The sequence below is a fragment of the Aspergillus steynii genome, assembly GCF_002849105.1.
Source record: "Aspergillus steynii IBT 23096 chromosome Unknown P170scaffold_5, whole genome shotgun sequence".
In the NCBI taxonomy this organism is placed as follows: Eukaryota; Fungi; Ascomycota; class Eurotiomycetes; order Eurotiales; family Aspergillaceae; genus Aspergillus; species Aspergillus steynii.
Genome location: NW_020194402.1, coordinates 2,373,052 through 2,399,527, shown reverse-complemented (window position 1 = coordinate 2,399,527; position 26,476 = coordinate 2,373,052). Strand labels below are relative to the sequence as shown.

At 51.9% G+C, this 26,476-nt stretch overlaps 14 protein-coding genes across 14 annotated transcripts; 8 read left to right on the top strand and 6 right to left on the bottom strand.

Annotated features, from left to right (window-relative positions):
• Window positions 1-23: 23 nt before the first annotated feature.
• On the bottom strand, window positions 24-1,294 carry P170DRAFT_437925 (putative mitochondrial phosphate carrier protein (Mir1)). Its single transcript, XM_024849475.1, has 2 exons — window positions 556-1,294; window positions 24-479 (listed from the first exon to the last, which is right to left on the bottom strand). The coding sequence occupies exons 1-2, from the start codon at window positions 927-929 to the stop codon at window positions 95-97; spliced, it is 759 nt and encodes a 252-aa protein (XP_024703559.1). The 5' UTR covers window positions 930-1,294; the 3' UTR covers window positions 24-94.
• Window positions 1,295-2,649: 1,355 nt separating this feature from the next.
• On the top strand, window positions 2,650-4,577 carry P170DRAFT_359357 (alpha-amylase; the record flags this gene model as incomplete). The annotated part of the gene is made up of 6 exons (XM_024844350.1): window positions 2,650-2,716; window positions 2,770-3,177; window positions 3,247-3,842; window positions 3,970-3,990; window positions 4,039-4,261; window positions 4,321-4,577. The coding sequence occupies 6 exons, from the start codon at window positions 2,650-2,652 to the stop codon at window positions 4,575-4,577; spliced, it is 1,572 nt and encodes a 523-aa protein (XP_024703558.1).
• A 393-nt stretch (window positions 4,578-4,970) lies between these two features.
• On the top strand, window positions 4,971-6,976 carry P170DRAFT_465663 (putative D-aminopeptidase; the record flags this gene model as incomplete). The annotated part of the gene is made up of 2 exons (XM_024852339.1): window positions 4,971-5,335; window positions 5,400-6,976. 2 exons carry the CDS (start codon window positions 4,971-4,973, stop codon window positions 6,631-6,633), a joined length of 1,599 nt encoding a protein of 532 aa, XP_024703557.1. The 3' UTR covers window positions 6,634-6,976.
• An 820-nt stretch (window positions 6,977-7,796) lies between these two features.
• On the top strand, window positions 7,797-8,635 carry P170DRAFT_476879 (uncharacterized protein; the record flags this gene model as incomplete). The annotated part of the gene is made up of 3 exons (XM_024853391.1): window positions 7,797-7,924; window positions 7,988-8,155; window positions 8,224-8,635. The coding sequence occupies 3 exons, from the start codon at window positions 7,797-7,799 to the stop codon at window positions 8,633-8,635; spliced, it is 708 nt and encodes a 235-aa protein (XP_024703556.1).
• A 738-nt stretch (window positions 8,636-9,373) lies between these two features.
• On the top strand, window positions 9,374-10,691 carry P170DRAFT_361363 (Thioesterase/thiol ester dehydrase-isomerase; the record flags this gene model as incomplete). The annotated part of the gene is made up of 4 exons (XM_024844466.1): window positions 9,374-9,475; window positions 9,555-9,990; window positions 10,053-10,573; window positions 10,644-10,691. The coding sequence occupies 4 exons, from the start codon at window positions 9,374-9,376 to the stop codon at window positions 10,689-10,691; spliced, it is 1,107 nt and encodes a 368-aa protein (XP_024703555.1).
• A 576-nt stretch (window positions 10,692-11,267) lies between these two features.
• Window positions 11,268-12,518, bottom strand: P170DRAFT_361007 (heme-dependent oxidative N-demethylase family protein; the record flags this gene model as incomplete). Its single annotated transcript, XM_024844445.1, has 3 exons — window positions 11,268-11,703; window positions 11,780-11,902; window positions 11,965-12,518. The coding sequence occupies 3 exons, from the start codon at window positions 12,516-12,518 to the stop codon at window positions 11,268-11,270; spliced, it is 1,113 nt and encodes a 370-aa protein (XP_024703554.1).
• Window positions 12,519-12,602: 84 nt separating this feature from the next.
• On the bottom strand, window positions 12,603-13,234 carry P170DRAFT_209032 (uncharacterized protein). Its single transcript, XM_024842804.1, has one exon. It carries the CDS (start codon window positions 13,048-13,050, stop codon window positions 12,688-12,690), a length of 363 nt encoding a protein of 120 aa, XP_024703553.1. The 5' UTR covers window positions 13,051-13,234; the 3' UTR covers window positions 12,603-12,687.
• A 369-nt stretch (window positions 13,235-13,603) lies between these two features.
• On the top strand, window positions 13,604-14,443 carry P170DRAFT_209008 (uncharacterized protein). The gene has a single exon (XM_024842802.1). It carries the CDS (start codon window positions 13,764-13,766, stop codon window positions 14,244-14,246), a length of 483 nt encoding a protein of 160 aa, XP_024703552.1. The 5' UTR covers window positions 13,604-13,763; the 3' UTR covers window positions 14,247-14,443.
• P170DRAFT_209009 (uncharacterized protein) lies at window positions 14,444-15,261 on the top strand. Its single transcript, XM_024842803.1, has one exon. It carries the CDS (start codon window positions 14,640-14,642, stop codon window positions 15,129-15,131), a length of 492 nt encoding a protein of 163 aa, XP_024703551.1. The 5' UTR covers window positions 14,444-14,639; the 3' UTR covers window positions 15,132-15,261.
• Window positions 15,262-18,613: 3,352 nt separating this feature from the next.
• P170DRAFT_427349 (Hsp70 family protein) lies at window positions 18,614-20,792 on the bottom strand (the record flags this gene model as incomplete). Its single annotated transcript, XM_024847769.1, has 4 exons — window positions 18,614-18,813; window positions 18,866-19,304; window positions 19,354-20,286; window positions 20,382-20,792. 4 exons carry the CDS (start codon window positions 20,790-20,792, stop codon window positions 18,614-18,616), a joined length of 1,983 nt encoding a protein of 660 aa, XP_024703550.1.
• P170DRAFT_208995 (uncharacterized protein) lies at window positions 20,777-21,267 on the top strand. The gene is made up of 2 exons (XM_024842801.1): window positions 20,777-20,837; window positions 20,890-21,267. The coding sequence occupies exon 2, from the start codon at window positions 20,990-20,992 to the stop codon at window positions 21,212-21,214; it is 225 nt and encodes a 74-aa protein (XP_024703549.1). The 5' UTR covers window positions 20,777-20,837; window positions 20,890-20,989; the 3' UTR covers window positions 21,215-21,267.
• P170DRAFT_208961 (uncharacterized protein) lies at window positions 21,149-21,994 on the bottom strand. The gene has a single exon (XM_024842800.1). It carries the CDS (start codon window positions 21,806-21,808, stop codon window positions 21,320-21,322), a length of 489 nt encoding a protein of 162 aa, XP_024703548.1. The 5' UTR covers window positions 21,809-21,994; the 3' UTR covers window positions 21,149-21,319.
• A 124-nt stretch (window positions 21,995-22,118) lies between these two features.
• On the bottom strand, window positions 22,119-23,367 carry P170DRAFT_437918 (N2227-like protein). The gene has a single exon (XM_024849474.1). The coding sequence runs from the start codon at window positions 23,273-23,275 to the stop codon at window positions 22,169-22,171; it is 1,107 nt and encodes a 368-aa protein (XP_024703547.1). The 5' UTR covers window positions 23,276-23,367; the 3' UTR covers window positions 22,119-22,168.
• Window positions 23,368-23,856: 489 nt separating this feature from the next.
• Window positions 23,857-25,066, top strand: P170DRAFT_510889 (proteasome assembly chaperone 4 family protein). The gene is made up of 2 exons (XM_024854823.1): window positions 23,857-24,203; window positions 24,404-25,066. The coding sequence occupies exons 1-2, from the start codon at window positions 23,988-23,990 to the stop codon at window positions 24,623-24,625; spliced, it is 438 nt and encodes a 145-aa protein (XP_024703546.1). The 5' UTR covers window positions 23,857-23,987; the 3' UTR covers window positions 24,626-25,066.
• The last annotated feature ends 1,410 nt before the right edge of the window (window positions 25,067-26,476 follow it).

Genomic DNA, 26,476 nt, shown 5'->3' with positions numbered 1-26,476 from the left:
TTTAAGAAAAAAAAACGAGGCACAGAAAAAAAAAAGGTAGTCTAGTGACAGAAATATAATACACCAAAGTAGTTCACGTTAAACACAGTTAAATCTATTTGGCGATCTCAACACCACCAGTGGCGCCCAAGATACGCTTGATGTCACCGTAGATGGCGAACTGACCGGCGGTCAGGGTACCAACCATGAACAGACGGGCACCGATACCGGCGTAGGAGCCCTTGAAGCCGAGCTCCTTACCGATCTTGGCCAGACGGGAGATGGTACCCTCACCGGGCTCACCGGGGGTCTTGTTGATCTTGGAGAGCATGGTGTCAGCGGGCTGGGAGACGAGAGCGGCGGCGAAACCAGCGATGAGACCGGAGCCGAGGTTGACGGCGGTCTTCATGCCATCGGAAGCGGTCTCCTTGTCGACGAACTTGTAGGCACCCTCGGCGACCTTCTCGTAGACGACGAACTTGGACATGGTGTAGGGGACCCTGTGGATATAGTGTTAGATACTATGGTTTTCACTGACTTGCAAGCCACGCAGGCTGTGGATTCAATGGAACTTACTGCTTGAAGAGAATGGGACCGAATCCAGAGTAGAAAGCACCGATACCCTCGTTCTTGAGGATCTTACCGAAACCGCTCAGGAGACCGGAGGCGAAAGTGGGCTGAGAGACGAGACGGATACGGGTGGCTTCCAGAGGGCAGAGGGCGATATCAGCGAAGAATTCGGCGGTGGCGGACGAGGCGAGGTAGATGGCGGTGCGGTTGTTGGAGGCAGTCTCGAGACCGAGCTGGTTGATCCACTGCTGCTTGAAGAACTCGTAACCTCCGAACTTGAAGGCACCCTGGAGGAAGTAACCGGCGGCGGTAGGACCGAAACCAGTCAGGAGAGCGCCAGCACCCTCGTTGGCGATGACCTGCTTGAATCCACCAAGCATGCCACGGTTGTAGGTGACGGGGTCAAGCTGGATACGGGTCTTGACGCTGGAAGGGGAGAGGACAGGTCAGCGAGATGGGAGAGAAAAACAAGGCAGGTCGTCATGGTGAATCGTGTTTTCAACGGCTCGAGGTTTTGCGTTTTCTTTTCTTTCGGCGCAGGGAGGACCAGGACCGGAATCACGCGCGTTCAAGGCGATCAATGCGACGAGGGCGATATGACTTACACATCGACGGGGGTCAGAGCACCGTGAGTGACGGAGCAGCAGACAGCACCAGCGAAGGCGAACTTGGAGTAGAGCTGAAGACCGCTGGGGGCGGCAGGGGGAGCGACGGCGGCCTTAGCGGCCTCCACGGGGGAGTTGTTCGTGGCGGACATTATTATAGGAGTGTATATGTGCTCTAAACACTAAGAAAGGAAGAAAGAAGGGAAAGAGGGAGGAGAGGAGAGTGGGGGGTGGAGGAAGAGCAAGCGATTGAAGCTTTGCAGAGTTTGGGATGGGAAAGAAAACGAGGCCCTTAGACTGGGAAGAGGATTTGAAAGGGATGGCTCGGCTCGACTGCCACTAGCGGCTCCGAACCCGAAAACTTTTCGCGGCCAATGCGCTTGCCACCGTCCACTCCGATCGTCCGGTCAACGGAGCATGAGGATTGTCGACAGGATGTCAGCGCTCCGGAATTGATGTTCTGACATTGGTGTTCTGGGGGCTAATTGTCCTGATCCTCGCTGGTTAAAGGACACATCGCATCCCGACCGTCCCCTTGTTTGTATTGACGCCTACACCCGACCGCATATTACAACTAGAACTACCTACCGGCGGTCGCTCGAGTTTTCCGGAGATACGCCGTCATAATTGACATCATGGAAGATCTGATATTGAAGACGCGACTAGGCTGTTTCCATCCATAGTGGCGTTCGTCCCATTTCGGCGGCATCGGCCTCAGGCAGCGACAGCTCCCTACGTCGCACCTCGACTTCGACGCCGATCCGGGATTTAGGTGTGGCAATGCAGAATTAAGCATTCCAGAAATGAGGTCACATCATCGCATCAACTCATTCTCGCCGGAATCGCGGTGGAGAGCCTTGGATGCGATGGACACCTCAGGCAAAAACCTTATTCTGCAGGCGCTGATTGGTGGATTCCGGGGGCTTCCGCGGCTTCCGGGAATTTAGCCGTTTTATTTTTATTTTCAGTGTTATTTATCTAGAGAGCCTAATCGCTGGTTATTTATAGACGACAACGTACTCGTGCATACAGTGTATAGTCTCGGCAGGAAAATAGTATATAGAGAAAGAGCTATACGATGCCGTGTTTATGGGTTCAAATACCTCAACCCCTTAAAGGAATCCAACGCTGTAGCCAAACCAGGGAACCCTACAGGCAGAAAGCCACCGACCAAAATAAACAGTTCCTCCCTTACAGATTCATCCAGCGATGCAAGCAAACACCCAACCCTTCCTTGCGAGCAAAAAGGCAGGTGCCTGTCCCTGTGTCACATATGCTGCGGTTAGTCAGGTATATTGCAAAGCCACCGCGACAGGAGCCAGCATGCAACACACGTCAGACACATGATAGATACGCTACGTTTAAACCTTGACGACGCAGGACGCGTCCGTCGTTATATAAAAGACGTTTCTTCCTCGTTCTCTAGAATTTTTCCAAATTCTGATCCCAGTATCATATAAAAATTGACGGCTTAATTTTTCGTCACGGCAATTCAATGCTAGGCTTCCTCCAGTGCCTTTACCCGAGGAGATGGGAAAGGCAAAAATGGAAGGAGATCGAAGGTGCGCAACCCTCTCAGAGATATGCTGTCTAATCGATGTTAATGATAAATCAGAAAAGGCAGAAAACCTGGAGAAACTCCCGTCATGGGATACCACAGACAACCCGCTCATGATGCAAGCCTTCGAATGGCACGTCCCGAATGACCAGGGACATTGGCGCCGTCTGGAGCAAGCTCTGCCGGACTTGAAAGCGATCGGAGTCGATAACATGTGGATTCCCCCAGGGTGCAAGGCGATGAATCCCGCAGGAAATGGCTACGACATCTACGACCTGTACGACATCGGAGAGTTCGACCAAAAAGGCTCACGGGCGACGAAATGGGGCACCAAGGAGGAACTTCAGTCGCTGATGGCTTGCGCCCAAGAGCTCAGTGTCGGTGTCTATTGGGATGCGGTGCTCAATCACAAGGCTGGGGCCGACTTCACGGAACAGTTCGCAGCGGTCAAAGTGGATCCGAAAGGTAGGCCTGCTTGGATCTTGACGCAGAGCTTTACAGTACAAGTCAACTTGCTAACCATAGAAACCACAGATCGAGACGTGGAGATCTCAGCACCCGATCTGGTGGAAGGATGGGTCGGGTTCGACTTCCCCGGCCGTGGCGAGAAGTATAGTTCCATGAAATACTCACGGCATCACTTCAGCGGCGTGGATTGGGACCAAATGCGCAAGACGAACGGAATCTACAAGATGCTCGGGCCTCACAAAGGATGGGCTGAAGACGTCAGCAAGGAAAACGGCAACTATGACTTTCTGATGTTTGCCGACCTGGACTATTCCGATCCTGACGTTCAGGGCGACGTGCTCAACTGGGCCACATGGATGAGATCCCAATTACCTCTCAGCGGCATGAGGCTTGACGCTGCTAAACACTACTCTGCGGGCTTTCAGGCGAAATTGGTTGATCACCTTCGGGAGACGTTTGGACCGCGTTTTTTCGTCGTAGCAGAGTACTGGAAGGGAGAAGTCGAGCCTTTAAGGGAGTACCTAGAACAGACACAATATAGAACGTCGTTGTTTGATGCACCGTTGGTTGAGCGCTTCTCAAGTATCTCTCAGATGAAAAAGGCGGATCTTCGGCACATTTTCGACGGCACGTTGGTTGACTGTCGACCGTCACACGCAGTTGTAAGTCATCTACCGCATTCGATGATTTTGAATATGCTAATTGGTTTCAGACATTTGTAATGAATCATGACACTGTAATAGAAACCCTCTGTATCTCCATGCCTGACTAGAGCTAACCATCTCCCAGCAACCAGGGCAGTCTTTAGAGGTATGATCAATCCCCACATTCTCTGTTCCATCTAATCTTTTCTGATAGGCACCGATTGAGCCATTCTTCAAGCCTCTAGCATATGCTTTGATCCTATTGCGGGATGCAGGACTGCCATGTCTATTCTATGGAGATCTCTATGGCATTGGAAGCGACGTCGAGAACCCGATGACACCTTCCTGTGGAGGCCGACTACCGGTCCTTGCCAAAGCACGCAAGCTGTATGCATATGGGGAGCAGCAGGACTATTTTGACCAGCCTAATTGCATTGGTTAGAGCCCTCTACTGCCCGTGAGCAAGCAAGACATGAACACCTGCTAATGATTCTAGGGTTCGTTCGATATGGTAACCAATATCACCCGGACGGTCTTGCCTGCGTCATGAGCAATGCCAGTTCTTCCAAGAAACTCATGTATGTTGGACGATCGCATGCACGGGAGAAATGGAGCGATGTGTTGGAATGGCAGACGAAGACTGTCACCATCGATAAAGATGGATACGGTGTTTTCCCGGTCGCGCCGATGAGTGTTGGGGTCTGGGCGAATACCATGGCGAAGGGACGAGATTCGTTGAGAGTGCGATTGTAAGTTGTCTTGATTGTCTTTGGCCTGAGTTTTGTTGACTGATATCTGGTTTTGATAGTAATTATGAAGATATATGCGGTCGGGGATAATGAAATAGTACTTGAAAGGCGGAGGGAACATACTATGTACAGATAATGCTTGCATTTTTTTTTCTTTCCCAGACCATGTTTCACCTCCGAGGCACTCCAATTGTAAACTAGTACTATTCATATCATAATTCCGTCTGCCATTTAGAACCTTTGGAAGGCTGCCAAGAACTTCAGGCGTATAACCAACCTGGATCTCCCTTCCCCACCCAACCCCTCCAGATCATCTGGTCCAGTCCTACGAATTGACCGGAAGTTAAATCCGAAATACCGACTCATTCGGGACTGAGGACAGCTCAACGGCCTCAAAATGGAATGCTTCCTCGCCTCCGATTTCTCGTCCTACGTCGAGGAGCTGATGCGACAGAACCACGTGCCTGGACTTGCCCTCGCAGTTGTCCAGAACGACCAGGTCGCTTCGGCAGGCTACGGGAAAGCATCGATCGATCCCCCAGCCCCATGCACAGCAGACACTATTTTCGACCTCGCATCTTGCTCGAAGTCATTCACCGCTGCCTCCATCGCATTGCTGGTCGACGATGAGGCCTATCCCGAGATCCAATACGATGCTACCATGTCCAGTCTGCTGCCGGATGACTTTGTGATGGCCAGCGCTGAGTACACGGAGGGAGTTACAGTCGAAGACATATTAAGCCATAGATCTGGCATGGCGCCGTAAGTAAACACGCTTTAATCTCGTCCTCTATTGCAAGAATCAACCTCTGATCAGACACCGTAGTCACGATAACTCGTACATGGGCGTACGAGCTGCGCAGCCTGACACCGCTCGATCCATTACGAGAAATCTGCGGAATCTCCCCGTGGCGGCGCCCCTTCGCGCGAAATATCGATATTGCAATATGATGTACACCGTGGCGACGCATCTCATCGAAGTGAAAACGAAAAAGCGATTCTCGGATTTCCTGTACCAGCGCCTTTTTGGACCCCTCGATATGCAGTTGACGAGTCTGCAGCCCGAAAGTGCTCGAGCAAATGGCCATGGAGACCGTATCGCGACCGGGCATTGTTGGGATAAAGAATTAGATACCTACCACGGATTCCAAAGCCCGGATTGTCCCGAAGCCCAAGGCGCGGGATCCGTAATGAGCAGCGCCAGCGACTTCGTTAAATGGGTCAAGGCTCTGATGAATCGTGAAGGCCCAATCAATGAACGCATATACCAGGGTCTGATTCGCATGCGCGCCATTAGGAACCCCGCAGCCAGGAGATTAAAACCACATACATCGCCGGCTCTGTATGCAGCCGGACTGGAGGTGTACTTCTATCGAGGATACATGGTGGTAGGGCATTTCGGGGTGACTGCCGGGTTTGCTAGCCGCTTCTTCTTTCTCCCTGATTTCAATTTCGGGGCTGTCATTCTAGGAAACGCAGATGGGGCTGGTCCTGTTGGTACAATCCTCGCTCGAGAGCTGATTGACACGGTCCTCAAAGTCCCGGAGATCGAACGTCCTCGACGAAAGACAAGTACAAATGCTAAAAATAAAACACCTGGTCAACCCAAAGATGCCGGGAAGAAGAATCAAGCGAAGAGCAAAGCAAAGACACAGAAACCCGGCATTCCTCAGCCACAGGCAATGCTTCTCAGCAACTACATTGGGATATACCGGCACCCTGGGTATCACAAACTGACGGTTGAAGTCAAGGACGAGAAGCTCTTCATCAACGCGACAGATCGCTCGTTTGGATTTACACTCTTGTTCGAACACTTGTCTGAGGGAGCCAAGTATACTGCGCATTTAAGTGATTTCTTAGAGGGAGGGGATGACCCGGTTGAAGCTGAGTTTGTTATTGACGAAGGTCGGGTGGTCAGGCTGGGGTTACACTTAGAACCTGCATTAAGGGAGATGATCTGGTTTGATAAGAGATTAGAGGGAGACAGACCATCGCCAGACCGAATAAACCCGAACGACGTCGAAGAGTATCTCTCTGTCGGCCCAAGGATTCGGCTCTGAATCATGCATTGAACCTCCTCGCAGATCGATTACGCAAACCCGACATCTAGACTGTCACCACCTGCGCGATGATGAACGCAACTTGACAATAAAAATAGAATCCCAGGGTTCTGGTTCAGCCGATATTAATTGCCTGACTGTTTCCCCATTCAGGATGTCGATGCAGGACGCTGACGGGATCAACGGCCCTGAGTCTTGGAAGGCTTGGGAGACACGGCACAGGTTAGTATGATGAGGGGATCTCTCCGGACAGGGATGCGATCGATGGAGGTGGCTCATCCTTTAAGGTTCCCAGAGGTCGATAGATATTCTGGAGTTGAGCCAATCGGTTGGATGGTTCTCTTGACCAGACGCACGAGCGACGCATGATCCAGTCGGAGCAGATGCTCTATAATTAAATCCCTGGTATGACAAGAATCCGCACCAAGTCAGAGCAGAGCAATAAATTAAGGGCAGCAACTAGTTTCCGACCGATTCCCAATTTCCCTCCGCCAAACCCGACCGATATTATTAGCCGGGGTCATTTCTCGTCCCCCCGCGAGATAATTATAGATCGTTCGCGTTCTCAACGGTGCTGTCGTGCTATCGCGCGATGTTGTTTTCTATTTTGATTCTGGTTCTAGCTCCAGCTCTGAGGCTCGCAGGAATGAAGCCATCGGTGGCGGAGTTGGTCGCGGATCTTGGATTTCTTCAGAGGAAAAGATGAATCCGCCAATCCACGCTAGGGACGGACGGACTCCTTCATCGTCATTCCAGTCTCTGCATGTCACACTTGCTCTTGGGGGCCGTTTCCCCCGTCAATAGTCGGCTCTTGAAACTCGCCCAAGATGTGGCTGGTTTATGATCGCCCTCCTTTTCCTTCTTTTTCCCAAAGCTCGCTCACTCGTCCACCTCGTGTTATATAACTGACGTATCCCATCCCCGTTCCTAGAGGATCGTCGCCCTACTGTCGCTTGCTTGCATTTGCCTCGTTTCTCGAACTTAGACTACTTAATCGCCTCGAGCCCCTTGCTGACATCGACTCTGGTACCAATTCATTTGATCATCGCCTCCATTTATTGGGTTGGATTTCCACCCCGCAGGCCGTCAGCTCCGGTGGATATAATTTCCTCTCGATCGGCTTTTGTCTCCTTCTCCTTATTAGTTACCACACGGTCGCTACCATGTCTTCACCTACTCAGCTATACCAGGAGGTGGCATGGGTGCCACAAGAGCAGACGCCGGTTCCAGAGCATGTGCGATCGTCATGGAGGTTCCTGGCGTCGTTGTCGTCCAACCTGCTGCTGATCGGGTAAGTAGCTTACCCCGGCCAGCTTGACGTCGCACGTTGACTGATCAACGATCGTGTGCGCAGATTTCTGGTCATTCCATTGGCCTTCGAAAGCCCGACGCAGGAACCCGTCAGCAAAGTGAATTCCGTCGTCGCCGCTGCGGTGTTGATTGGATTTGCCGATGCTTTGGTGTTGATTCTGATCTGCTTCCAATATGACAAACGCGAGTACCTGATTCGATCCATCTACCTGTATGTTGCCCTCCCATCGTCCATGCGTGGATCCATGCGCGAGTTGATTGAAGACTAATCTCACCCAGACCCGGGTTAACCGCCAACCTGATCGGCCTGCTCAACGTGATCCTCAATATCCTGTGTCGCGATCTATTACCGATCGGTGATGTCGAGGCCGCCAGTCTGGGCCTTGCCTGTTCGTTTGCCTTTCTTCATGCCCTAGGCGCACTGTGGGTGTACGGTCGGATGGTGGCCGAAGAAACTCGGATGTACGGACCCAAGAATGAGGCTGCTCTTCTGACGGAGGAAGAGATGCAGCGGCAGCAGCTTCTCCGGCTTCTGCAGGAGAACAATAAAAAGGGCACAAGCCCCAAGGTCACACAGAAGACGTTTCAAGTCAAGGTCCCCGAGCGCATCAACCCCGGCAAAGGCTGGGATACGTTCATGCCACCTCCTCATGAGGAAGGCTACTTTGCCGGTTACACTCGGGGGAGATAGATTGATAGATCCGTCAAGGTATGTTGAGGTTTATCTTCGAATTGTGTTCGATTTCTGACGAGATTCAGTGTTTTTCCCATTCTTCGCTCCTCAGTCCCATAGAAACCCCGGCGTTTTGGCCGAAGGTGTATGACTGAAGTCACTCCTTTGAAACTATCATCACAACGAAACATTCCATCATTAGATCTGATCTGCCGAGGATCATCCCTCGCTTGGCAGAGCGCGTGCCAGACACCGCGTCAACGTGATCGTGACACCTCCAGTGACTCTCGTTCCACGTCACCTCACGTGCTTGGTTGCTGATCGCAAAGGCGCATTCGTCTTTGCCAGTTGTATTTTTATTATTCGTCGTGACTCGCGGGAAACAGCGGTGGAATCTGGTCAGGACTGGGATGCAGCGCTTCCTCGGCTCCTCGGCTCCGTTTTCCCGCGGTGAGAAATGATGATTGTGCTAGCGATATATATAGTCCGAATAATCCTAATGATAATGATAATAATGACACACTACCATTCTTGGCCTGAGAGAATCCAGTGCGTGGAGGGAGTGCAAATGATCATCGCGAGTAATCAAACTCGGCTCGACGAACGCCTCGGCTATTACCCGATTAGGCATCCCCGTGCCCGCTCGAACGAAGTCGTCAGCCGCTTCTTCTCTTTTCCTCTCTCCTCTCCTTCATTTCACATTGCATGTCCCAAACCCCCTGGTCGCCTTCTGTTCCCGACCAGAAACAATCCACCATGGATAAACGAGTCACCCTGTTAGAGCCCCCTGCGTTGGATGCCTCCAAGGCGCCGATCGAAAATGTCTTGGAGTTGACGCCGGTGGTAGACATTGGACCTGTACGTCAACCTTCCCCTCTTCCGTCTGCCCCTTGCATTCCTCACGTTCATTCTAACCCACGTCTCCTGTCTCCTGCAGGATGTATTCACCAACACCCGACCTCTTTGGCACCCGCCCGGAGCGCGGGGCATCTACGGCGGCGCGGCAATCGCGCAGTCCCTTTCCGCGGCGATGCGGACGGTCCCCTCCGATTTCGCCGTCCACAGCATGCACTGCTATTTCGTGCTGGCCGGCGATTCCGAAATCCCGATCCTCTACCATGTCGAACGAGTCCGCGACGGCCGGAGTTTTATCACGCGGACGGTCCAGGCCCGGCAGCGCGGGCGGCCCATCTTCACCACCACACTGAGCTTCAGCAAGGCGAACAGCGGCGGGAAGAAGAAGTTAGAACATGCGACGCCGATGCCGACCGTTCCGCTACCGGATCTTGCGCCGCCGGGCTCGAAGAAGCAATTCGACGAAGGTGGTGGCGGGCCATTCGAGTCGCAGAAGGCGGGAGTCGTGAACCGTAAGTGTTCGAGAATATGAAGTTCTGTTGGCTGGCTTGACTGACATACATGGCTCGGTTCGGTGCAGGGGACGCGAATCCCGCAGATAAGCGTCTCCGACGGTTCGTTCGAGCCCGGGGAAGGATCTCCGATGGCGGAGGCCATCACGCCCATCTCTCGGCCCTCGCCTACATCACCGATAGTTATTTCGTCGGCACCGTGTCGCGTGTCCACGACATCCCTCGATTCACGTCGCCCGGTGAGCTGAAGCAGTTCTTGAATGCGCTCAAGAACCCGTCCGATCTCGATGATGAGGATATCTCGCGGGCGCTCAAGGAGCTGAAGGAGGAAGAGACGGCCGAATTGCGGCGCCGGCTGGAAGGTGCGCTCAGCAAGGCCACGGATGAGAAGAACAAGGCGGAACACAAGGAGGTCGGCATGATGGTCAGTCTGGATCACTCGATCTATTTCCACAATCCCTGGGCATTCCGCGCCGATGAATGGATGCTCACGGAGATGGAGAGTCCCTGGGCCGGCGAGGGTCGGGGCTTGGTGCTGCAGAAGATGTGGTCGAAGGATGGGACCTTGATTGCCACGTGCACGCAAGAGGTATGTTGAGTCTGTTTTCATTGCTTTCACTTTGAGTGTCAGTCGGTTGCTAATGCATGAGGTCAAACAGGGCGTTGTGAGGCTGAAACAGGATGAACCCCCTCGCTCGAAGATATAGATGATTTGCTTTTTTGACGACACTTTTTGGGTACCTTGCTTATAGACAGAGGATGGGACATGTTGGTTATATGTTCCTTTTGCTTGATCTTCTTGCTTTTTCTTACATCTGGTTGAACATATGGCGTCGTATAGCGCCTTTTCTTGGTCTCATTGGAGCACCTGAAGCTCATTGAGCTTTTTTGATTTTTTGATATACATACATATATATACTAGCTGTATAAAATTTAATTACAAACCAACCACAACGGACGTACTAGAGCCATGATCCTGAACATATCTGCATACATTGACATCATGATGAAGCTAAATAAATACACAGCAACCGCAAAAGGCCAACCAAAATTCGACAAACATGAAAAAGTAATCTCAGACAGCCAACCAGAACAAGGACAAAACCAAAAATGAAACAAAGTACAGAAAGCCTGTGTTGCAAATCAGAAAACCGCCCAGCCGTTTTGTCATGCTCGAGAGACAAATGCAACCAATGCAAATAATGCTACAATTGAAGGGTTCTTCCCCTCCCCTTCCCTCTCCGTCTTCTCTTCATCTCCTTCCCGTCGACAGACGAGACCCTTCAAACCTCCAGCTTCTCATTCTCCTTCTCCTTCTCTTTCATCGCCTCTGCTTCCTGTCGCTGCTGCAATTGGCTCTTCCATTCGCAGAACTCCAGCGCTTTGGCCCCCCAGACCTCTGCCCCCTTGTACTCTCCCACGTAATCCGGCCAGCTCCGGATCTCCTTAGCCAGATTCTGCAACTCCTGCATTGGCAGCTCGTCTAGCGTCGTCAGGATGGTCTTGACGCCAAACACGATCGTCCCCGTGCGGGGAAGACGGCGGAAAGTCTGGCGCTCTCGCCGGATGACGATGTCCTGTGGCAATGGGTTCGGGTTGTCTTCTGACAGCGTGGTCGGCCGGTAGAGAACCTCGAAGAGGTCTTCGTCGGGGCGCTTGACTTCAACGAAGTAGTTGGATCGTTCCATAGGAGAGGATGGAGTCAGGCGTGCGAGGAACCTGTGATCATGGAAGGATTTGTTAGTCGTCATGCGCTAGCTTCTCCGACAACTGGTATCAGAGTGTAAAGACTAACTTGCTGACAGAATTGGCGACCTGCTGGTGCCACAGCGGAACTGGGTTGTGAAGTCGTGAGATCGTCCATCCAATTCGCTCCTGCACTGTCCATCCTACCGGGAACAGACTCGCGCTGGCCGCTCTAAATCCCCGTTTGGTCAATAACATTCCTTCATATCACTCTGAGGCCCAAGTTCAACTCACAGGTAATATTCGTCATCCGCATTCTTCATCAGAATGCTCAGATCCTCCATGGTCAATCGCACGGCGATTTCCAACGGATCCACGTCCCGATTCTGGCCACCATAGACAAAGGTTTCACCCGTCATCTTATTGTGGATGGTCGTTTCGTCGCCGGACCTTTTCCGTTCGAACATATCCGAGAATCGCTGGCAGAGGAAATCGACCACCTCCTCCAATGCCTCCAGACACGCCTCATACGATTCGGGCAGACACTGCAGCACCTTTTGCTTCTCCTCCCGCAGCAATTGGCTCCGGATCTGGTGCTCGTCCATATAGTTCTTGTCGACGGTGAGCCAGTTCTGCACGTCCAGCCTGCGCACGTCCATCATCACCCGGTATCTCTCTCGTCCTTTGATGGGCTGAGCTGGGTAGGGTGCTATGCGTTTCAGGTCACTGCAACTTGTGCGCGGCGTTGGTTTTCGGGACGTTGGTTTTCTGGACCATATCGACCGAAGTTTGACGATAACGAGAGAGAGAAAGCACAGCGCAAGCGCGCTCCATGATAAGACATTCATCGCCGTTTCTGAATGGCCGGGTTGCCACCAATGCAAATGATCGAGGATAATGATACACAGCGAGAGGGGGATAAACGAGAAAGTAGCGAAGAGAAAAAGAAAAGAAAGAAGACCTCGGAGAGTCAGAAAAAGAAAGAAAAAGGTAAAGATCGATTCCAAAGAAGCTTTTTTACAGTCTCACACTGAATTCAAAGATGCCACCGCAGACCAGGCTCGAAGGAATGAAATGACCAAGCCAACAAAAAAACATTGCAGGAAATCTTCTTGCCCCCTCGAGAGGGCGACGAGCTAAAATATATTTGCCCGGCCGACAAAGAAAAGAAAAGAAAAAAAAAAAAAAAAAAAGCTTGGAAATGAAGATCCTCCTGGTCAGACGATTAGCTACTATGGCGCCTTCTCTACATTCCGGATTCAGGAAGCTGGGATGCACTCTGATACGTTCTGCCTTTTCCCCGCAAAAGCCGCAATTCGCCGCCCCCAAAAAAGAAAACAAAAAAAAAATCAGAAAAAAAAAGAGAGAACCTGACAGCATACATGATCCACATGATCCAGCTGAGATAATGCTGCTCAGCTTTCAATGCCATCGAACTCCACTGAGGAGAACTCTAAGTGGGTAACGAGGAAACGCACCGGTAGGAGGGTCTCCGGCCCCCCCTCCAGGGAGTTATGGGCCCGGACTAATTGATGGACTGACTACTAAGACGGCGAGTTTGGAGACTGTTGCGGTGCTAATTGCCCCAGTTGGTTGGAAACTAAGTATGTATGTATGGTCCTAACTCAATCCTATGGGAATCGTCAGGCGCAGCTCACGCGTATCATGTCCGTGCGCAATCCAATCTGAGTGAGAAAGTGAGAGGCGAAAACCAAAATAAACCCAGCAGGCGAGAGGCAAGAGGCAAAAGGCAGGAGGTAAGCCGCAAATGAGACCAGAAAGAGCCCGAAAAATAAAAAATCAAAATCAAGAAAATTGACCAGAAAAAAAGGCCTCGTGAGCTGACCCGACCCCCGAATCTGGAGACGGTTTTCCCCCTGTTCAACAGTTCCTGCGGTTCCGCTCCAGCGGTATTCGTCTTTTTGTTTCCGACGCCGACGCAGGCAATCCCCAGAATGGTATAATTCCTCTCGAAGGGGGAATTGCAACTACAAGAAATACCGCACTGTGGCATGCTAAGCCCCCATGTCGACAAGCTGTCCGGTTTTTAAGATGCTGCATACTGCATCCAGATCGTGCATACGAATGGGGGGATGATGGAAGTGGAAGGGGGGTGGAAAGGGAAAAAAAAGGCAGACAGGCAGGTAGGCAGACCGAGAAGCCATAATCGTCAGCACCATTTGTTACCAACCACCGTCTGTACGACCGACCCGAGAAAAAGCAAAACCAGCAGCAGCGCGTGGGTTTTTTTTCGCACCCCCTACTTGCGTGGGCCGATCCCAAATCGGCAGCTCGATAGTGACACAAGGTGTGGATGTAAACGAATGACGGGGGCGATTTTGAAATCCTACAATCCTACAATCCAGGTACTGAATCTGACTAAACCACCACGGGGCGTACGCATGTACATCATCGAAAAGTCAGTTGCCTGTGGGTTCAGACTGACGTGCTGGCATGCGCGAGCCGATGGGCCATTCCGGGCACGACGACTGGTCCGGATGAGTCTGGGCCACGGGCTGAGAGACGAGACTAGGTTAATAGAAGAAGGTACGCGAGTCGGCACTGACGTACCATGAGGCGTCCTTACAGGTGCATCAACGAAGGGGGAGGGGAGACTGGAGACCCTGGAGGTACTTGGGAGGTACTCTGACCCGAACAGCCCAGCGGCTAGTGGAAAATCAACAACAACCCGGCAGGCGATCCACCAGGCGGCCGAGTCCAGAATTGGTCTCGCTCGTCTTGTCTAGTCTCGACGCAGCAGCCGAAAGGGTTGCACGACTCCACTCTCTCGAGCCAAAGACTCGTCCGGGGTTTTGCGCTGCAACCGCCTAGTGGGCGGAAAGCGCGCTTGCCGCTGCCTCTTTTCTCGGTCGTGACTTACTGCCATTGAGGCCAATGTCTCAACCAAGAATGCGTCTTTTTTTCCTGCTCTCACTTGACTTTACCCTTCTCATACTTCCCAATCCACAATGGAGATGCTGCGGACACTGGTGCCTTTTTTTGTCTGCCTTCCTTCTGACTGTAATCCGTCCACGGGTTTGACCCCCTTCCGTGGGTCCCTTTTTTCTCACCTTTCCTTTTTGGTTATTTTTGGGATGTTTACTTTTTTTCTTTGGAATTTTGTTTCGTCCAGCCCAAGACCAACCCGGCTCCCCCTCTCACGGCTGACCTACAGAAACAAAGAAAATCCTCCGAATGATGATTCTTGTCCCACGGGATATGACCTCAGCTCGGGAACTGAGTTTCCAGCCCTATCTATCGACCTGCAATATCAGAGTCAGGAGATGTTGCCCTGTCCTATCACACACTACAGAGAAACGGCATCTTTCCGAAGAATGGAGAACAATACCCGTCATATCGTACCATATCATTCTTCACTTGTCGACGGTTGCCCACTCGCCTCACTTCTGAAGAAACTACTCCGTAAACACAGAGAATCCACCGATACTGGCCTCTACTAAGATGACCCATAAGACTTACAGAGCACTACCTACGCAGGAGGACCCAGATCCGAACCGACGAATCACCACCGCCGATTACTTTTTCCTTGAACGTGTCAAATCCACATCAGCAGTCAACGAATCGGCCCGAACTCCACATCATACCCATCGACCCCATCGTCCATGTCCATCCCGAGACATCGACCTGTCTAGACACCTGTCAGACGATCAAAACAGCACAGAAAAAGTACGAATCGCGCATATCACATCCATGCACAGATCATAAAACGAACAGGAACGGGTACAGACGGGGACGGGTACGCAATGCACCAGGATGGAGAATTAACGGCATGCCCGTTACTCCATCAGGAGATGGCAGGGAAGGTGGGTAGTCCGATAAAAATAAATCATCGCCGTAATGGGCCTGGGAAAAACAAATGAGGAGACCGGCCAGTCTCGACTCGATCGACACCCACCGAGGTTCCCAACCCCCTTCTGGGCCCTTCATTTATTTTTCATGTCGATATTCACTCGATGCAGAGTCCCTGGTGGGACGAAGGAATCGGTGGGACCGCGGCGTTCAAGACTAAGGGTTAGATCGATGGTGCACGGACATGCTAGTCGGCTCTAGTTTCGTGATGGTTCCTTCGGCAGACTGAGAGTACGCCGTGGACTGTAGACTGTAGACTGTAGACTGGAGACTGAAATGAGGCTATACTGATTACTGCGGAGTACTGGGAAGCACCTGCTGATTGACTAGATTATGACAGTATCACTCAGCACCACCCTAGAGTCTCCGGGCAAGTACGGCGCAGTCATAACAACTAGCAGTAATGATAAGCAGACCGTCTAGGTTCTCACTCCTGAGCCCCCAGAAGCTCCTACGCCGTAAGCTAGCCTCTTATCAGAAGATCAAAACACTGTTCTCCCATTCCATCCACCTACATGAACCAACGGCCTAGACAATCCACCCATGTGTGCCGTCACATTGCTTTGTATATCCGCCGTACCTCAAGAGTACATACCCCGTCCGGGGCTCGCCAATCGCCAGAGCCCGGAAGTACCGTCGTACGTAAAGTTCTCCGCAGTGCTGGGCAATCCGGATCGCATCCCCGTGCCTTTTCCTACCTGGGATAGGATCGGATCGGACGTAAGAACGGGGATGCTATTCATTAATTAAGTCAGGCTAGGATGGAGGGAGGTACTTTTGTGGGTTTTCTTTTTTATTCTTCTTTTCTGCCTAGGTTAGCTACCTGCATAATATTACATGAACATGTTGGTGTGGGTGTTTATTTCTTTTTTGCTCTGGGTATTGGGGATTTTATACTGATTTCTTTTGTTCTTTCTTATTCTTCTTATTGTCTACTTTCTTAACTATTTCTCAGCATACATGTCTATTATTTTCTCTCTGCTGTGTGTATTTGATTACCGTCCATCTTTCAATTATGGGTAATGAAGACCCCAACAGCATCACATTAAAAATATACCCGGTATATATATATACCCAAGAACCCAAATCCAGGATTTGCCACAAACAACCCACCCTTTAATTCCAAGTAATCTTAAAAGAAACGGAAATAAACCCCGGTATACCCTCCCCTCCCCTCACCCTCTCTTCCTCCTCCCCAATACTAGGCACCTAAGCTAAGTAGTCCAAGCATAGAACCCCCTCATCGACAAAAGCACCTCCCCATAAAACCCAAAAAAGCAAACAGAACCACGCTCATGCACGAACCCCATCCCACTGCATTAGTAATGACTTCCGAATTCCGAACGTCTGAGCTCAGGCTATCACTTCCGCTCCTATTCGCTGATCAGCGGTGCATTGGCAATCCGGGCGCTTTCTTATGTCATTGTACATGGAGGTACATTAGGTTGGTTGGGGCTGGGGGAGGAGATCTAGAAGGGTTGGTTATTCCATAGTTACGTTGGTATGATGTATGATGTATGATGTATATGGGTATAGTTGTGTAGGGTCGACCGGTTGTGGATTGTGGCAAGGGTAGGGGTTGTGGTTTAGTGCTGGCTGGAGTTTGAAATTGCTCTGTAGGTAAGATGATGATGCATTCATTGTGTTGTATTGCCTTGTTTGGAGACGTGCTGTGCATATAGACTGTGGTTGTTTATACTATACCCCAGGTTCCAGGATCTAGTCTAGATTCTGTTACATCAATCCTTGATTCAAAGGAGGTACATACTAAAGGTAAAGTGTATCTGGCCTGAATATGTTGTGGTCTACTTCATATTCTCTTTCTACTTGACAATAAAGTTAACAAGATAGTATATCAAACATCAAATATACCCATGCCTATACAAACCCACCAATTGAACAGAACACCCTCGCTACACCCTACCCATCCCAATACCGAACCATTCTACATCCTGACCCTACTCAATCATACCCCCCTAACCCATAAACCCACCCAACTAACCAGTATCAACCACCCTAGAAATACATGCCCAAACCTCAAAACCACAACCTCCCCTCAACCCAATTAAAATTATAACACCACAACTATCAACCCCCAAAGACAAGGCCACCCTGTCAGCCAAGTACCGACAGCGGGACGTGGCTGGCTGCAATGCCAGTTCGGATCGCGATTCTGATGTCATGGCTGGGGTCACTTCGCTCAGGTGACTGAGACTGACTGGGTTGGTTTGTTTGCTTTTTCCGGCTCGGGTTCGATTCGGACTGGAGGACAGATTCATTCAGTCATTCGAATATTCATTCATTGAGTGGTTGATTGCATGGGTTGGGGCTGGGGTTGACTTGACATTAATATTATTCGAGTTAATGTCTCATGTCTCATGTCTGTCTCTGTCTGTTTCTCGGGCAGTAGGATGGAGGGCTCAAAATGATGAGAAGATGGAGTAGCCGGAGAGTGCTCCATTGGCGATACAGATGATTTTCATGTTGACACTGACTCACGAGGTCATCCAGGTTATGTTGGGCATCAATCTACAGCTCTTATATCATGTAACCCAAATCAATAGATTCACTGGGTCAATCCCCAGTATCAAACCCTCTAAGTCACACTACCTAAAGTCATCTCTAGATAACAAAGACCACAGCAGACAGACTCAAATCAGCTCAGACATGGATGATGGTATCTGGCCATTATCTGAATTAATAAAAATAAATAAATCAAACCGTCAATGCTTCATATGAAAGGTATCCAATAAACAAGAAATTCAAAAATGATGTGCTGGGTGAAACATCACGCCAAAGATATCAAGAGAGCCTTGCCCTTTCTGCCTGAAGGACAAAGATGGGCTGGGCTGCGAATGAAACGGAAGAAGGGATATAGAAAAAGAACGCCCGTCCATGTAGTGCTTGCTGGTTGGTTATTCGTGACTCGGGGTAAGACTGCCCGACAGCCGTGCTCCATTTGGCTTCCCGTCTTTCTTTTGTGATTTTATTTATTCCTTTTTGCCCCAATAGGAAGTGGTCAAATGGATAAATTTCCGCACGTCTGACAAGGCGAAAATATCTCGGAATCAATTTACCGGAACTTGGCCCGGCATCGTCCCATCACCTCGCCCTGGCAGACCAACTCGGCGCTGAATTCACTGCCATCAAGCGTGAGGTAGATGTCAAAGTATACCCGATAGAATGTTCCTTGAGGAGTGTCCATGCGCTCGAAATCTGTTTCCAGATTCTTGCGGGACAGATCTGACGTGAGAGTCACGACCTCCTTAATACCTGTATCGAATAGATTAGCACAAATCTTCTTGTTACCAGAAAGAAAACTTACGAGGATCTTTCGTATACTCCGGACACACGTCCTCGTCACACGCGTACAAAATATCCTCGTACATAAGCGTAGCACCTGGTGCGACCTGTCGGAAAAAGCTGACTTTGACTGGCTCGCCAATCTTGACCCGCTCTCCCTTCTGCACGAAGATCTGTCGCGTGTACTTGCATCGATCTCGACCGTCCAGACTAGGCACCCGATACTGCTCGGGGTGATATCCCTCCTTGAAGGGTTGCAGGGTGGCCATGAGGTAATGCCGACGGGCGACACGGTGCGTGATCACTCGCTCTGTGATACCCGCCGTCACCGCACCCTTGACGATGGCGGCGACCGAGTCCATGGGTCGTACCACCTTGGTCTGATACTGCGGGGGCACGTGGAGCTTGATCTGCTGGAAGAGATACTCCGACGCACCGAATCCTCCCACCACGAGAACGTTCTATTGCGGTTAGTTTGTACAACCCGAGAAAAGCCGAATGCAGACATACCTGGAGCGATCGATTTTGCGCTTGGATGGCGATGATCTGATTCCGAACCAACTCAAGAATTCGGTTGACGACCGGCTCGAAGCACTGAAGGATCTCTTCGTTCGTGAACGTCATATAACCTTCTTCGATACCGGCATCCGGGAAATCCGCCTCGATACCAACGTCCACCGCCCACTTCTGTCCGTTGTTACGGAAGTCGGCCTTGATCCGGTTCTCGAAGTCCATGATACACTTGGCGTACACCTTGCCGGCCGTTCGCGAGCCGTCGGGCAGCTTCATCTTGCGAATCTTGGCCCGGAGAATGTTGCTGAAGTTTCGGTTGAGAGCCGTTGAGCCGCAGGAGTCACCGGATCCTGCCGTGCATTCGGCCACGCTGAAGGGCTGCTCCTCCTCGACCTCGTAGGCGATCAGATCGACGGTACCTCCACCGCAATCGACGATCAGGATCGCATCGCCGACCTTGAGATTCAGCAACCCGGTCTTGGCGCAGAACAGCGCCGCCGCCTCGGGCTCGGAGATCAACGTCAGACGGTTGTCGTTCTCGTCCCGCAGAAATCCCGCTTGCAGGGCCGCCGCACGCGTGGCCGCCTTGCCGGCATCGTTCCAGATGGCGGGCACGGTGAGGTAGTATCGGATGTTGCGCTCCTCTCGCGTGAACACCTCGCCCAGGGTCTTTTGTAGTTGGTTGCGCATCGCCTGACGCAGCTTGAAGAGGTAGTCGGCGGCGACGTCGATTTCCGACTTGCCCGGCGGTAGCGGCGGCAGGTTGATGGGATCGATATACGTATTACCGGAGAGCATGAGCTGCAGTTTGAACCATTCCACCTTCTGCACCCCTTGCTTCGGATATCCGGTGGGGGCCAGAGCGTCGGCGATGTCAGGACCCCATCCTACTACTTTCTGATACTGATCGTAGTATAGCACTGTAGGGATCTACAGGGAAAAGAGTGGAGTTAGCACTTGATTCTTCCCCGCCCGGACGGTCGCCTTTCTGCGCGCGCGCGACAGCACAAGCCGGACTTGCTCACCTTTTGTTTGGTATGGGTTCCCGCTCCCGGCCACTCCGTGATGATATCCTCTCTCGCCTCGTTGTTGGTCGCAAAAGCAAAGGCCACGCCGGAGAATGTCGTTCCAAAATCAATACCGACGATGAGTTGGGCCTTGCTGCGGCCGGCGCCTTCGACTTCGACGGCGGGGTTGCGGACTCCGTACTGCGGCTGCATGCCCGGAGCCATGCCGTGCGGGACGGGCTGCTGCTGTAGACCGTAACCCGGCGGAGCGCCCATGGGCTGAACCGGCGCTTGTCCGTATTGCAGGTTCGTGTTGAGCGGTGGCGGATGGTGTGCTAGTTGCTGGCCCGGCGGCATCGGACTGGTGGGTCGGCCGGTGTTGTACGTGTAACTTGGGGGCCGACCCAAGGTGTTTTGGTTGTTATTCATCGAGAGGCTGGTGGTGGATGAACTGTGACGGTCCGAGGGAGGGGAGCTCGGGGAGGTTGACACAGCGGGGACAAGCGTATTGCTGGACTGGTTGGAGGTCGGTTGAGGAGGCGCCACGGGGCTGCTGGAGTGCTTGTTCCGGTTCTTCCAGGTGAACGATTTAAACCGCGAGCTCATCAGGTCCATATGTGACCACGATGGAGGTCAACGGGGGGGAAAGAGAAACAAAGGACGGAGAAAAAGGGGAGGGCGGAGACAGAGTAAGCGAGGGGAACGATCCAAGAGGGAGAGAGAGGGGGAAAAGAAGGGGGAAAAGGAAAAAGAAAGGAAAGCAAACACCGAAGGGGAAAGAGAAACGAAAGCGAAAGGCAGGCAGAAAGAAAGAGGCAGTGCCCGGGATCGCTCTGGCGACGACTCCGTAGTTGCGCCCGATGGGAGATGGGGCGGGGAAGTGGAAAAACACGGAAGGAATCAAGCCAGACGGAGAACAGGGGAGATGAATGGGATGGATGGACGATGGATGGAATTCAGGCTGGGATTTCCGCAAGATGGAACGGACAAAAACAGGCCAGCATTCCGAGAGCGAAAGACAGGCCGAAGAAGCGGTGGGATCGGAATGAGCTGATAGTAAGAATAATGCGAGCGAAGGATCGAGGAATGGAAACCCAACGGTTGGCGCCGTCTGATCGGTGGGAGTAGGGAGTCTGTCTGTCTGTCTGCCTGTCTGCTGTCTGTCTAGTGCTAGTCAGTCCAGTCTCAGATGGCAGGATGATTGATGGATCAACGATGCTTCTTTGTATTTTTCTCCGCCACGCTCTGGAGACGCTCTTTCTGCGTTGCCTTTTGGTTGGAGGCCCGTACCATACCGTACGGAACGGTACCAGACGGACCGGAGACGAGACCGGATCAACCGCGTTCCACATGGAGTTGAGTTCATCGCGGGGCATTCGTTCTTCGTCTCTTCCATGCCCCGGCATCAAATCATCTCGAAGACGGCTGCCGATTTGGTTGCCCATCCAATGCCCCTGATGTAATCCTTATTTCATCTGCATTGATTACAGTCATCAGCGATTGCCTTGCATGTCGTTCTCGTCGTCCACCCGGAGTGTGCCTGAGCGACCCATGGGACGGGCGCAAGGCTGAGCCGGGAAACTGTTCTTTGTTGGTCTGCGGCTGAAATCACGCCGTACGTTACGGTCTCGTCCGGTCACATACGGTACGGTACCCCCCGCTCACCTGACGAGGCTCAGGCAACGAGGCGCAAGTTCTATACTTAGATTGGCCCTGGCCGATTCTTGGAAAGGCTTGCAGCGTCCCCCGTCTGGAGAAGCATATCGGCTTTTAGGTTGCATTGTTCTATATTTATTTTCATTTTTTTACTTCTTGCGAGCCACCCAGTGCGATGGCTTGTACAGTGGCTGAAGCATGCTCTCCCGGTCCTGGATGTAGCCACACATGCGCCGCTCCTCCACGGCCTGCCGCGTCTCGATGCTGAACCCCATCCGTTCCACAAGGCTGAATACCTCGTTCTCCGTGAGCTCCACATTTCCAGGCTCGCCGATGCCCGCGCTGTGGCTCTCGTCGCCCGGTTGGTCGTGGTGGCTGCGGTTGCTGCCATCCTCGAAGTGCCAGAGGAGGGGACCCACGTTGCTCCAGATGCCGTTGGGCTTGAGGCAGTGCCGGATGCTCTCGATATACCGGATCAGGTTGGGTGCCGTGTCGATGAAGAAGACCGTGGCCACCGCGTCGAAGGTCTCCTTGTTCGACGGGTTGCTGTACAGCACCACGAAGTCCGCCGCCGACATGCTCATCGTGCCAAAGGGCGTCCCGGGGCTGTCGTGCGCTTCGAGCATCGCGGTGCCTGGATGTCGGTCGGGGATCATCACCTTCTGATGCTGCTGCTCGCGCGATATCAGGTTCGAGAAATGGAGTGCGAATGGGTAGAGAGCGTGCTCCTTGGGGCCTGCAGTATGGTTCAGGATCCAGCTGCTCGCCAGCAACTGATGGTATGAGATCTCATTGCCCTCGGCCGCGTATCCAGCCCGGCATATCTCAAAAACCAATCGTCCCAGCCCGGCCCCGGGGACCAGCACCCTCGGTTCCTCGTGAGAGTCCTGCCTCTCGCCGAACTCGTCCCGCAGGTCTTGGAGCACCGGGTCGTAGCAGACCTCCCTCTCCGCGTGACCCTCTGCGCTCCAATCCCGATAGAACTGTCGAATGGTTGAATGGGCTTTATTGACATCCGATGTAGTAGCTTTGTCTCGCCAATTTTGCCGGGGATCTTCCGTGTAGGGGTCGACCGGTAGTCCGAACGAAGCAAGTCCGGTGGCTAGAATAGCGTCCGCGATATCGGCATTGACATCAATGGCGTCGTCGACGCGGCTGAAGTTATCTAGGAGGTTGAATGGCGGTTCGGCGAGCATTTGCCAGTGCGCGGATGGCAGCGAGTAGAACGCCTGCCGCCGACGATGCGTTGTGTTCATGTGAGCCGTCCTCCGATATTGCCTGTAGTTGTACAAGATTCAGCATTCGTTGTCAAATTGGATTGTGATGCCATGGAATTGATCCGGATGAAAGATAGCATAGAAACATAACAGAATAGCAACAACACAGACGCTAGAAAGAGATCCAATTGCGGAGAAATGCAGTTCTGGTATTGTTGACAAGGGAATATGTTACACAAAACAAGAGAAACAGGCTTATCACTCATACACACCTATATGAATCCAACGCAGCAAACAGCACTCGTCTTTCCTCGGGGTCATTCAGAGGATCGAAATCGCCAGCCCAGCTCCGAGTCTCCTCCGACTCATCATGAGGGGTCGGTTGCGATTCTGATGCCATGGCGAGCTTGTAATCGAGGGATAACACGGTCCTTTTGATGGGCAGACAGAAACAATAACAGCTAGGTATAACGCCGATGCAAATCAATTGATGCGCTGAATGAGAAAAACCGAGCAAATCCAAAGAGGGGCGTGAGGGGGAAATTCGAGATGCCACCGACGTTCGAGACGAGGTCAGTGGACCCGCTTTGTTTGGCGGGGAACTCCAGCTTCCATCGCCAACGCTTCACCGTCCGGCAACAACGCGAAGCAGCGCACCTTCTCAACGAACACGATCAATTCCTCGCCGCTCTCGAATACTCGATTCCTATCTCCTCTCCTCTCCGCCCGTCCACACGATCATCTCTACAAAATGACCACAGCAGCCGAATCGGCCATCCCGCCGCAGACCGACCAACCTCAACCGCACGAGATCTCCTTCGCCCTGCCAAAGGCACTTCATACCACGGCGCATATCCACTTGACCATGCTAGAGACCTGCACCACGGTGTTTCTATCGACATCGACGCCCGGAGACTCGGGCGGCACTGTGAAGCCGATGGGGAGTTTCGTCTATGCCATGCCGGATGTGAGTTGATCAATTTCACCGCTGCGAAGGTTGGGTTCAAGACGATGGGAAGATCACGAGATTATCGAACCAGTCGATTTCCTCTACTCTGCCAGAGTCATTCCCCCGGACAAGAACCGACCACCCTTCCCCCCTCCCCCTCCCCCATCCCAAACTACACCGTACCACCATCCACCAAGCTAACAAACCTCCCTCGACAGCGCACAAACCCCCGCACCGCCATATCCACCACGCTCTACACCTCCCCCACGGTCGAATACACCACCCGCGTCGCGAAGATCCTTGCCCGTCGCACGCGCGCCCCCGTCTACGTCGGCTGCAGCATCGATCCGACGGCGCTCAGTCTCACCGTGGAGGAGGAGATGGAGGGATTGACCAAAATAGTGGATACGATAATGCAGCGATGGGAGCAGCGGAAGTGAATTGCTGCCCCTCCGTCCCTCTCCCTCTCGCGGCCGGTCACTTGGTCAATTAGCCGAGTGTTGACCGGTCAGGGCCAGGGTCAAAGCCAGGGTCATTGTGTGTTTTGCATTTGCAGGGGTCGGTTACAATTCATGAGCGGAATACGGAGTACAAAGGCGTGTTCTGTGTGCTATATTTGCATTTTCTACTGCTACGTCAAGTCACGTCGCTAGGTGTCTACCTACCTACGCCTAAAGTACATGCGTACATGAGTCCTAGGTACAGTACTAGGTGCAGACGGTCGTGATCGGGATAGTGGGTGAGATTGGAGTTGAGGCTTTTTTTTTTCTTGCTTTGGTTGTTTGTGATTTTCGGGGTCTTTTTCCTCCGAAGGATTCGTGCTTAGGATTGATTAATATAATATGCAACTACGGCTGCAGCTGCGCCGCATTCGAGATTGGTATAATCAATTAGATTAAGGTGAGATTGGATGTCTGAGATGGTAAACACCACGAGCAAAGTGTCGAGCGCCATGGCGTGGAATTGCAATTAGCGGATGAGATCAATCAAGTTATTTACTACTCGGAGTGCTAATGAGAATCAGATACAGAGATTAGAAGAATTGAAAGATTGATTAAACCGAGCATCAACCTAGTCCAACGGAGTCGTTTTACCCACTCACCACGTTCCTAGTCTTCACGCCGTACGGAATATGGATTACAGACAGGTCAACAACACAAAATCACTCACCCCCACCGTAACAAGAAAAAAGCCCAGAGCCCGAGAAAAAAAAAGAAAGAAAAAAAAAATAAAACACCCGAACATCCGAACATCGAGCCACGAACACAAACACGAACCCCGGTTGGCCGGATATATAAAGCTTGCATGACAGGGAAGACGTCTCGGGCTGTCGGTTCCGGTGAGCGCTGGCTGGTTGCGCGGTGTCTGAAACACTCCACTCGCTTCCTGTAGGCTGTAGGGTGTGTGTACTGCGTAGTACCTGGATCCCGGTCATGGTGGACTGATTGTCCACTTTTTATTTCATTTTTATTTGATTATTTTGTTGGGAAATGAAAAGGAAAAAAAAAAAAAAAAAAAAAAAAAAAAAAAAAAAAAAAAAACAAACGGGGACAACAGGGTAGTATTGATTAGGTAGTGATTAGTGATTCTGACGTTCGCATGTTTGTGCGACTGAACGGACAAGGTTTGGCTACTAGTTCGGAGTTGCGTTCCGCGGTGGATATCGTAGGTTGCACTGTATGTCTTTTTAGGTAGTCTTGACCGAGTGGTCTACAGACGACCTCCAACCCAGGGAGTAGGAGCAGGAGGAGGAGTAGGGTATCGCTCCGTCACTGGATGATAATAATGGACGGGCTGGGTTTGGCCCTGGACCTGGGTGACACTGCGTCCGACGGAGTGCTTCGGAATCCAGCCCGAAAGCGAGGGAGCATGGATCCGAAGTGGAGCGGGCTTCCGTGAAGTAGTATTTGGATGTGGTTGGAGGAGTACAGGGAAGGAAGTAGGTCAACATGAGATATCCCTACAGCGGACTATCCTACTCTGGCCTCTAATGGCAGAGAACAGGTTCAGCTCCAGGACTAGCCAGGCACCCGGACAGGACCATCAAGGACTAAGTATGCAGCGTGTCGGCGTCGCGAATCGTAGCCTGCAACCTGTGCATGTCCAAAATTAGACGCCCCTGCTAGGTTCCTGTATGTCGCATGTCGCATGTCGCCTGTCGCCTGTCATGTTGTATCGGAAACCCGGAACCCCTCCTCCTCCCCTCTCCATCCTTGTCTTTCTAGTTTTTTCGCTAGGCACCGACAAACGAGAAGTGTGGGAGGAGGGCAACATCCCTGGTTTCTATTTCT